At 42.9% G+C, this 12,177-nt stretch overlaps 1 protein-coding gene across 3 annotated transcripts in view; it reads right to left on the bottom strand.

The window, feature by feature from the left end:
• The window catches only part of ALDH1L1 (aldehyde dehydrogenase 1 family member L1), a 137,051-nt gene that overhangs the window by 12,656 nt on the left and 112,218 nt on the right, over positions 1–12,177 (bottom strand). For all 3 annotated transcript variants that reach the window (XM_060631971.3, XM_060631972.3, XM_060631973.3), the window contains exon 17: positions 997–1,090. In XM_060631971.3, the coding sequence (XP_060487954.2) occupies positions 997–1,090 (94 nt within the window). The remainder of the gene's footprint in view (positions 1–996; positions 1,091–12,177) is intronic.

Below are 12,177 nucleotides of genomic sequence, written 5' to 3'. Positions count from 1 at the left end.
CTACAATAAGGTGGTGTTTTAACACAAGAGAAGCCTTTCTCCCGTGTAATTATCATGTCGTAGTTGGACTGCTCTGGAAGGTCTCACACACGAGTCTTATAGCACAGGCAGTGGTTGGTGTTCATGTGACCTCAGAGAAAGGCATCACTATGTCCAACAGAAACTCCAGCTCCTCTCTATTTGTAACTATTACTCAAGTACACACGCCTGAAACCCATCCCCAGAATTCAGCTTCAGTGGGGTGGTGCTGGGGCATCCAGTGTTTGTCTTGGGACAGCCAGGGCTATGAGGTACTGTCCTGCAGTCCAGCCCTGTCTGTAGCCCCAAGCTTGTTGTCTGCACAAACCAGCACCTCGGAGCATGCAAACTCAACTGGTGGGGAAATTGAGGCCCGGAGGGTCAGGGCTTGGCCCTGGTCCTATCATGAATTATTAACAGAGCCAGGGAATAGAAACCCAGGTGGTTTGAGGCAAGTCCCAGGAAAAAGAGACGAAAGGATGTTCTAGAACAGGGCTGTCCAATAGAACAAAAGCCTCAAAGACCAGCCACAAATGTAAGAGAATTTTTTTTTACTAACCACTAAAAAACAAAAGTAAATTCCTTTTAGCTTTAAAAGAAACACTAAGAAGAAACCAATGAAATTAATTTAAATGTATTTTATTTAACCCAATTCATAAATTATTTCAAACTGCCATCAATATAAAGTTATTAATCAGCTACTTTGGGCACTAAGTTTTCAAAATCCAGGGGGCCTTTGACACTTGAAGCCCATCTCAATTCAGAGTAGCTCTGTCCCAAGTGGCCATGCATGCTCAGGGCCCCAAATCGCATGGAGCCTCCAGCAGCCCCAGGTCTGAGTGTGCTCCGTGGAGCAGCTGCACTGGCCTCCACAGGGGCTGGTCAGAAACTCAGACACTGGGCCCGGACCTGCCTCAAGCTCACACACAGCACTGTCCACATCTTCACACTGTGGCTAGGGGTATCCCCAACACCTACCTTTTCATGATGTGTTTTCCCACCTCTGTGGAACCTGTGAACCCAATTTTCCGCACATCGGGATGGTCTGAGAGTCTCTGGCCAACCAGCGAGCCTGCAGGTTGGAGTCAGTGAGGGAGTCAGGGCAGCCAGCAGGTGCTGAGGGTGAGGTACAAACTCTCCACCCCTCGCACGTGCCTCTTTAGGCCAGGCCTCTGGGCTGTGCACCCCAAGTACTTAGTACCCTCCATGCCCAGGGCCTATTCCCTCTCTGCTGTGGGCAGAATTGCATGCCCTAAAAATTCATTATGTCAACCTCTAGTACCTCAGATCCGACTGTGTTGGAGACAGGGTCTTTAAAGAGGTAAGTTAAAATAAGGCCATTTTCTCCTTTCTTCAACGCACACTGTCTCCTCAGCTTGACCTCACCCTGGCTCACCTCTTCAAATGTCATCTTCAGACACATCATCCTCTAAATCTGCCTGCAATCCAGATCCATTTATGATTCCTCTGACTGCTCGGCATCTCCACTTGGATGCCTTGCAGCCTCTCATATTCAACATATTTGACACTGAACTCTTAATCTTTCCCCAGACGTGTTTCTTCTCCGGGTTCTCCATGTCAGTAAACAACCTCTCTTTGCAACCAGTTGTTCAAGCCATGAACTGGGAGTCAGTCTTGATACTTCCCTTCCCCACCTTATCAATTGTCTATTCCTGGTCTCCTCCACCCAGTCACCCCTTCATTTCCATGGCTCCCCTGCCTCTGAGCTTGTAAAACTGCATACGCCCAGGTGCACCTGTGAAGATTCTAGTTCAGTTGGTTTGAAGTGGGACACTCTCATCCTCTACATATACTTAAGAAACTAATTCCATTCCACAATTCTTGTTAAAAAGAAAATAACTGGAGAGTGCCGGAAGATGGCAGCGTAGGAGGACGCGGGGCTCACAGCGCGTCCTGCCGATCACTTAGATTCCACCTACACCTGCCTAAAGAACCCAGAAAACCGCCAGAGGATTAGCAGAAGGGAGTCTCCGGAGTCAAGCGCAGACTAGAGGCCCACGGAAGAGGGTAGGAAGGGCGGCGAGGCGGTGCGCGCTCCACGGACTGGCGGGAGGGAGCCGGGGCGGAGGGGCGGCTCGCCGGCCAAGCGGAGCCCCCGAGTCTGGCTGGCAAAAGCGGAGGGGCCGGACGGACTGTGTTCCGACAGCAAGCGCGACTTAGCGTCTGGGAGGTCAGAAGTTAACAGCTCTGCTCGGAAAGCGGGAAGGCTGGAGGACAAAGGGAGGGAGAGCTGCTGAGCCCCCGGACGGCAGAGCTCAGCTTGGCGGGGAACAAAGGCGCCAGCGCCATCTCCCCCGCCCATCCCCCAGCCAAAATCCCAAAGGGAACCAGTTCCTGCCAGGGAACTTGCTCGCTCCGCACAAACACCCAACTCTGTGCTTCTGCGGAGCCAAACCTCCGGCAGCGGATCTGACTCCCTCCCGCTGCCACAGGGCTCCTCCTGAAGTGGATCACCTAAGGAGAAGCGAGCTAAGCCTGCCCCTCCAGCCCCCGTGCACCTTGCCTACCCACCCCAGCTAATACGCCAGATCCCCAGCAACACAAGCCTGGCAGTGTGCAAGTAGCCCAGACGGGACACGCCACCTCACAGTGAATCCCGCCCCTAGGAGAGGGGAAGAGAAGGCACACACCAGTCTGACTGTGGCCCCAGCAGTGGGCTGGGGGCAGACATCGGGTCGGACTGCGGCCCCGCCCACTAACTCCAGTTATACACCACAGCACAGGGGAAGTGCACTGCAGGTCCTCACCACGCCAGGGACTCTCCAAAATGACCAAACGGAAGAATTCCCCTCAGAAGAATCTCCAGGAAATAACAACAGCTAATGAACTGATCAAAAAGGATTTAAATAATATAACAGAAAGTGAATTTAGAATAATAGTCATAAAATTAATCGCTGGGCTTGAAAACAGTATACAGGACAGCAGAGAATCTCTTGCCACAAAGATCGAGGGACTAAGGAACAGTCACGAGGAGTTGAAAAACGCTTTAAACGAATTGCAAAACAAAATGGAATCCACGATGGCTCGGCTTGAAGAGGCAGAGGAGAGAATAGGTGAACTAGAAGATAAAGTTATGGAGAAAGAGGAAGCTGAAAGAAAGAGGGATAAAAAAATCCAGGAGTATGAGGGGAAAATTAGAGAACTAAGTGATACACTAAAAAAAAATAATATACGCATAATTGGTATCCCAGAGGAGGAAGAGAGAGGGAGAGGTGCTGAAGGGGTACTTGAACAAATTATAGCTGAGAACTTCCCTGAACTGGGGAAGGAAAAAGGCATTGAAATCCAAGAGGCACAGAGAACTCCCTTCAGACGTAACTTGAATCGATCTTCTGCACGACATATCATAGTGAAACTGGCAAAATACAAGGATAAAGAGAAAATTCTGAAAGCAGCAAGGGATAAACGTGCCCTCACATATAAAGGGAGACCTATAAGACTCGTGACTGATCTCTCCTTTGAAACTTGGCAGGCCAGAAAGGCTTGGCACGATATCTTCAGTGTGCTAAACAGAAAAAATATGCAGCCGAGAATCCTTTATCCAGCAAGTCTGTCATTTAGAATAGAAGGAGAGATAAAGGTCTTCCCAAACAAACAAAAACTGAAGGAATTTGTCACCACGAAACCAGCCCTACAAGAGATCCTAAGGGGGATCCTGTGAGACAAAGTACCAGAGACATCACTACAAGCATAAAACATACAGACATCACAATGACTCTAAACCCATATCTTTCTATAATAACACTGAATGTAAATGGATTAAATGCGCCAACTAAAAGACATAGGGTATCAGAATGGATAAAAAAACAAGACCCATCTATTTGCTGTCTACAAGAGACTCATTTTAGATCTGAGGACACCTTTAGATTGAGAGTGAGGGGATGGAGAACTATTTATCATGCTCCTGGAAGCCAAAAGAAAGCTGGAGTAGCCATACTTATATCAGACAAACTAGACTTTAAATTAAAGGCTGTAACAAGAGATGAAGAAGGGCATTATATAATAATCACAGGGTCTATCCACCAGGAAGAGCTATTATAAATGTCTATGCGCCAAATACCCGAGCCCCCAGATATATAAAACAATTACTCATAAACATAAGCAACCTTATTGATAAGAATGTGGTCATTGCAGGGGACTTTAACACCCCACTTACAGAAATGGATAGATCATCTAGACACACAGTCAATAAAGAAACAAGGGCCCTGAATGATACATTGGATCAGATGGACTTGACAGATATATTTAGAACTCTGCATCCCAAAGCAACAGAATATACTTTCTTCTCGAGTGCACATGGAACATTCTCCAAGATAGATCATATACTGGGTCACAAAACAGCCCTTCATAAGTTTACAAGAATTGAAATTATACCATGCATACTTTCAGACCACAATGCTATGAAGCTTGAAATCAACCACAGGAAAAAGTCTGGAAAACCTCCAAAAGCATGGAGGTTAAAGAACACCCTACTAACGAATGAGTGGGTCAACCAGGCAATTAGAGAAGAAATTAAAACATATATGGAAACAAACGAAAATGAAAATACAACAATCCAAACGCTCTGGGATGCAGCGAAGGCAGTCCTGAGAGGAAAATACATTGCAATCCAGGCCTATCTCAAGAAACAAGAAAAATCCCAAATACAAAATCTAACAGCACACCTAAAGGAAATAGAAGCAGAACAGCAAAGGCAGCCTAAACCCAGCAGAAGAAGAGAAATAATAAAGATCAGAGCAGAAATAAACAATATAGAATCTAAAAAAACTGTAGAGCAGATCAACGAAACCAAGAGTTGGTTTTTTGAAAAAATAAACAAAATTGACAAACCTCTAGCCAGGCTTCTCAAAAAGAAAAGGGAGATGACCCAAATAGATAAAATCATGAATGAAAATGGAATGATTACAACCAATCCCTCAGAGATACAAACAATTATCAGGGAATACTATGAAAAATTATATGCCAGCAAATTGGACAACCTGGAAGAAATGGACAAATTTCTAAACACCCACACTCTTCCAAAACTCAATCAGGAGGAAATAGAAAGCTTGAACAGACCCATAACCAGCGATGAAATTGAATCGGTTATCAAAAATCTCCCAACAAATAAGAGTCCAGGACCAGATGGCTTCCCAGGGGAGTTCTACCAGACATTTAAAGCAGAGATAATACCTATCCTTCTCAAGCTATTCCAAGAAATAGAAAGGGAAGGAAAACTTCCAGACTCATTCTATGAAGCCAGTATTACTTTGATTCCTAAACCAGACAGAGACCCAGTAAAAAAAGAGAACTACAGGCCAATATCCCTGATGAATATGGATGCAAAAATTCTTAATAAGATACTAGCAAATCGAATTCAACAGCATATAAAAAGAATTATTCACCATGATCAAGTGGGATTCATTCCTGGGATGCAGGGCTGGTTCAACATTCGCAAATCGATCAACGTGATACATCACATTAACAAAAAAAAAGAGAAGAACCATATGATCCTGTCAATCGATGCAGAAAAGGCCTTTGACAAAATCCAGCACCTTTTCTTAATAAAAACCCTTGAGAAAGTCGGGATAGAAGGAACATACTTAAAGATCATAAAGGCCATTTATGAAAAGCCCACAGCTAACATCATCCTCAACGGGGAAAAACTGAGAGCTTTTTCCCTGAGATCAGGAACACGACAGGGATGCCCACTGTCACCGCTGCTGTTTAATATAGTGCTGGAAGTTCTAGCATCAGCAATCAGACAACAAAAGGAAATCAAAGGCATCAAAATTGGCAAAGATGAAGTCAAGCTTTCGCTTTTTGCAGATGACATGATATTATACATGGAAAATCCGATAGACTCCACCAAAAGTCTGCTAGAACTGATACATGAATTCAGCAAAGTTGCAGGATACAAAATCAACGTGCAGAAATCAGTTGCATTCTTATACACTAACAATGAAGCAACAGAAAGACAAATGAAGAAACTGATCCCATTCACAATTGCACCAAGAAGCATAAAATACCTAGGAATAAATCTAACCAAAGATGTAAAAGATCTGTATGCTGAAAACTATAGAAAGCTTATGCAGGTAATTGAAGAAGATATAAAGAAATGGAAAGACATTCCCTGCTCATGGATTGGAAGAATAAATATTGTCAAAATGTCAATACTACCCAAAGCTATCTACACATTCAATGCAATCCCTATCAAAATTGCACCAGCATTCTTCTCGAAACTAGAACAAGCAATCCTAAAATTCATATGGAACCACAAAAGGCCCCGAATAGCCAAAGTAATTTTGAAGAAGAAGACCAAAGCAGGAGGCATCACAATCCCAGACTTTAGCCTCTACTACAAAGCTGTCATCATCAAGACAGCATGGTATTGGCATAAAAACAGACACATAGACCAATGGAATAGAATAGAAACCCCAGAACTAGACCCACAAACGTATGGCCAACTCATCTTTGACAAAGCAGGAAAGAACATCCAATGGAAAAAAGACAGTCTATTTAACAAATGGTGCTGGGAGAACTGGACAGCAACATGCAGAAGGTTGAAACTAGACCACTTTCTCACACCATTCACAAAAATAAACTCAAAATGGATAAAGGACCTGAATGTGAGACAGGAAACCATCAAAACCTTAGAGGAGAAAGCAGGAAAAGACCTCTCTGACCTCAGCCGTAGCAATCTCTTACTCGGCACATCCCCAAAGGCAAGGGAATTAAAAGCAAAAGTGAATTACTGGGACCTTATGAAGATAAAAAGCTTCTGCACAGCAAAGGAAACAACCAACAAAACTAAAAGGCAACCAACGGAATGGGAAAAGATATTTGCAAATGACACATCGGACAAAGGGCTAGTATCCAAAATCTATAAAGAGCTCATCAAACTCCACACCCGAAAAACAAATAACCCAGTGAAGAAATGGGCAGAAAACATGAATAGACACTTCTCTAAAGAAGACATCCGGATGGCCAACAGGCACATGAAAAGATGTTCAACGTCGCTCCTTATCAGGGAAATACAAATCAAAACCACACTCAGATACCACCTCACGCCAGTCAGAGTGGCCAAAATGAAGAAATCAGGAGACTATAGATGCTGGAGAGGATGTGGAGAAACAGGAACCCTCTTGCACTGTTGGTGGGAATGCAAATTGGTGCAGCCGCTCTGGAAAGCAGTGTGGAGGTTCCTCAGAAAATTAAAAATAGACCTACCCTATGACCCAGCAATAGCACTGCTAGGAATTTATCCAAGGGATACAGGAGTACTGATGCATAGGGGCACCTGTACCCCAATGTTTATAGCGGCACTCTCAACAATAGCCAAATTATGGAAAGAGCCTAAATGTCCATCAACTGATGAATGGATAAAGAAATTGTGGTTTATATACACAATGGAATACTACGTGGCAATGAGAAAAAATGAAATATGGCCTTTTGTAGCAACATGGATGGAACTGGAGAGTGTGATGCTAAGTGAAATAAGCCATACAGAGAAAGACAGATACCATATGGTTTCACTCTTATGTGGATCCTGAGAAACATAACAGAAACCCATGGGGGAGGGGAAGGAAAAAAAAAAAAAAAAAGAGGTTAGAGTGGGAGAGAGCCAAAGCATTAGAGACTGTTAAAAACTGAGAACAAACTGAGGGTTGATGGGGGGTGGGAGGGAGGGCAGGGTGGGTGATGGGTATTGAGGAGGGCACCTTTTGGGATGAGCACTGGGTGTTGTATGGAAACCAATTTGACAGTAAATTTCATATATTAAAAAATAAAAAAATAAAAAAAAAAAAAAAGAAAAGAACTGTTTGGGAAAGAAAATATTTGCAAAAGACACATCTGATAAAGGACTGCTATCCAAAATATACAAAGATCTCGAGGCGCCTGTGTGGTTCAGTTGGTTGAGTGTCCAACTTTGGCTCAGGTCATGATCTCATGGTTGTGAGTTTTGAGCCCCACATCTGGCTCTGTCCTGACAGCTCAGAACCTGAAGCCTGCTTCAGATTCTGTGTCTCCCTCTCTCTCTGTCTCTCTCAAAAATAAATAAACATTAAAAAATATATATATAAAGATCTCAAAAAAAGAATCAACACTAAGAAAGTAAACCACCCAATGAAAAAATTGCACAGGCAGTGTCTGTACACACACCACATCAAGAAGATATACTGATGGCAGATAAGTATATGTAGAGATGCTCAATATATGTCATTAGGGATTGCAAATTAAAACAACAATGAGACACAACTACACAATTATTAGAATGGCCAAAATCCAATACACTGACAGCACCAAATGCTAGAGAGGATGTGGAGAAAAAGGAACTCTCATTCATTACTGGTAGGAATGCAAAGTGGGTCAATTGCTTTGTGAGGCAGTTTGGTCATTTCTTACAAAAGTAAACATAACCTTAGCATATGATCCACCAATCACAGTCCTTGGTATTTACCAAGTGAGTTGAAGGCTTATGTCTACAGAAAACACTACACATAGATGTTTATGGCAGCTTTATTCATAGCTACCAAAACATGGAAGATACTGAGATGTCCTTCAGTAGGTGAATAGATAAATAATCTGTGGCACATCCAGACAATGGAATATTATTCAGCACCAAAAAGAAATGAGCTATCAAGCCATGAGAAGATGTGGAAGAAACTTAAATACATATTACTAAGTGAAAGAAGCCACTCTGAAAAGACTGTATACTATATGAGTCTGACTATATGATGTACTGGAAAAGGCATAGCTATGGAGACAGTGAAAGATTGCCAGGAGTTGGAGGGAGGGAGGCAAAGTAGGTGAAGCACAGGGAAGTCCTAGGGCAGTGACACTATTCCATATGATACCACAATGGTGGAGGCATGTCATAACACATTAGTCATAGAATGTACAACACCAAGCGTGAATCCTGATGAAAACTATGGACTTTGGGTGATAATGATGTGTCAGTGTAAGTTTGTCAATTGTAACATATGTACCACTCTGTTGTGCGATGTCGATAGTGAGGGAGGCTGTACACACATGGGGATATGAGGTATATGGGAACTCTCTGTACTTTTTACTCCATTTTTCTGTAAACCTTAAACTGCTCTGAAAAATAAAGTGTATATCATCATCATCATCATCATGTTTCAGGCTGTTCAAGAAATATTCACAAGAATGTGTCATATGTCAGACCACAAAGAAATTCTCCATTTTAAGGTCACCTGGGTGGTTCAGTCAATTAAATGTCTGACTTTGGCTTAAGTCATGATCTCACAACTTGTTGGTTTGAGCCCTGCATTGGGCTTTGTGCTGACAGCTCAGAGTCTGGAGCCTGCTTCGGATTCTGTGTCTGTGTCTCTCTCTCTCTCTGCCCCTCCCCTGCTTGAGCTCTTTCTCTCAAAAATAAATAAACGTTTAAAAAAAGGACATCAAAAAAAAAAGAAAATTTCTATTTTAAAGATTTTGTTTTTAAGTAATATCTACACCAAATGTGAGGCTTGAACTCACAACCCTGAGACCAAGAGTCTCTCACTCCACTGACTGAGCCAGCCAGGTGCCCCAGAAATTCTCCATTTTAGAAAGCAGAATGTTTACAGGCTATTGTGGGTTGGATTGTGTCTTCCCCCATTCATATGTTGATATCCTCAGAATGTGACTTTATTTGGGAATAGTGTTGTTACAGATGTAATTAGTTAAAATAACATCATTAGGGTTGGCCTTAACCCAGTAATGGATTTATTAGGTCAATGGTATCCTCTGACACAATTTGAGAGGTGCCTGGGTGGCTCAGCCAGTTGAGCATCTGACTTTTGGTTACCATTCAGGGCGTGATCTCATGATTTGTGGGTGTGAGCCCTACATCGGCCTCTGCGCTGACTGTGTAGAGCCTGCTTAGGATTCTCTCTCCCTTTGTCTCTGTTCCTCCCCTGCTGGCGCTCTCTCTCTCTCTCTCTCTCTTATCTCCAAATAAATAAATAAATCTTAAAAAAAAAGTGGGAGGGAGACTTGAATACAGACACACATAGAGACAAAGTACCATGTCAAGATCAGAGCAGAAATCAGTGATGCTTCTAAAGCTAGGAAAAGGCAAAGAAGGATCATCTCTAGAGCCATTAGAGGGAGCATCGCCTTAGTGACACCTTCCTCTCTGATTTCTAGTCTACTTGGTCAGTATGATTCTGTTGCTTAAGCTACCTAGTTTGTGGTATTTTGTTATGGCAGCACTAGCAAACATGCAAAGGCCATATTCTCTGATCATGACATAATAAAACTAGAAACATAGAAACAGAATTTTAGAAAGAAAAAACAATTGGATTTTTTTAAGTATTACTGAGTCAAAGAAGATGTCAAAACTACAGTTGTATGTTATTTAAGAATAATAAAAATATGAACACAATAAATTCAAAAAGCATGAGGTTGGAGTCACTGCTGAAGATTAGTATGACAATTCCCAGGGAAATAACCATAACTGGTGAAAATGATTTACAAAAAAAAAAAAACCAACCATATACAATCTCTGAAAGTTTTCCTAAACTTCCATTTAAGCAAATGAAGAAACATTTATTCAAGTAAATTTAATAAATCTCAGTAAGAACAGTGAGAGTCTGTGGTAACCAAGCCATGAACCATTCTCTCCCTCCAGGTGATGGAAACTCTACCCCAGACAGGTGTGGCCACGAAGGCAGTGTTCCTCTCCTCCATTTCCCACTCCAGGGATATAACATCTCACCATTTTTCACCTCCTCCAACTCTTTTAATTTTTTTTTAACATTTTTTAAAATTTATTTTTGCGAGACAGAGAGAGAAACAGAGCATGAGCAGGGGAGGGGCAGGTAGAGAGAGAGGGAGACACAGAACACGAAGCAGGTTCCAGGATCCAAGCTCTGAGCTGTCAGCACAGAGTCCTACGCGGGGCTTGAACCCACAGACCGTGAGATCATGACCTGAACTGAAGTTGGATGCATAAACGACTGAGGCATCCAGGCGCCCCCAACTCTGTGTTTTAGAGGCTAAATTCTTGCTGACTATGGCTTCCACCTAGTCCCTACTCTAGGGACTAGAGAAGGCTCTAACCCAGGTGTGGCAGGCTGAGACCAGGGGGCCTCATCTGCCTAATCCCAGCTCCCTCATAGGACCCATCACTTGTGCCAGAGGTTCAGAGATTTGGGGCAGGGGGAGAAGATTTCTGTAAGAACCGAGAGCTCCTAAAAAATACTGACTTTATTTGAAACTGTGTGGTGAGGTTGAATTTTAAGGGCATTCTCAAAAACAACGGAGATTTTGGGGATGAGCCCTTAAGAGAAAGCTGATAGCTCTATGACAGCATTAAGGTAAGCATAGGTCAGTTAGTTTACCAGAGAGAACCAGGGGAGAGCCCTCTGGGTAGAAACAAACCTCAAAGTCTGGCCTCAAAAACTACCCCTGCAAAGGGGTCCAAATTTAATTGGATCTTATCATGGAGCAATTGATGTCCCAGGCCATTGTTGAAAACAATAGAGCAACCAGACTAGTTAGTGGAGCTGAACTGCTGAGTATGACACCAAAAGGGCAGATAGCAACACAGAGAACAGGGGAAAAGAGAGTCATAGAGAGCCCTGCTAAAACTGCTATCATCCCATGCTCAAGGCTGTGTCCCTGACGAGTGCCATCACTGGCTACACACCACAGGGCAAATAGACGTCACTCAAATAGCCTGGCCAAGTCATTAAAGACATAAACAAGCAAATAATGAAAACACACTTTGCAAAGGGAAGAAGATATTACCTAAATTGTGCCAGCTTTTAACGCAGCTATGATGCATGCAAAGAAATAGGAAAGCATAACCTATCACAGGATAGAGAAAAATAAGCAGGCAATAGAAGCTGAGAGGGCCCAGACGTCATACTCAACAAAGATGTCAAAGCAGCCATTATATATGTTCAAAGAACTAAAGGAAACCATGCATAAAGACCACACTTGTCTTCATCTAGTAGACAATATCAATAACAAAATATTTTTATATGTAATTCATTGTCAAATTGGTTTCCATACAACACTCAGTGCTCATCCCAACAGGTGCCCTCCTCAATGTCCATCATCCATTTTCCCTCTCCCCCACCCGCCATCAACCTTCAGTTTGTTCTCAGTATTTAAGAGTCTCTTATGGTTTGCCGCCTTCCCTCT

This window comes from Panthera onca, chromosome A2, assembly GCF_046562875.1.
Source record: "Panthera onca isolate mPanOnc1 chromosome A2, mPanOnc1 haplotype 2, whole genome shotgun sequence".
Classification (NCBI taxonomy): domain Eukaryota; kingdom Metazoa; phylum Chordata; class Mammalia; order Carnivora; family Felidae; genus Panthera; species Panthera onca.
Note: the sequence above shows the minus strand (reverse complement) of the source record. Positions and strands in the feature narration are given on the sequence as shown.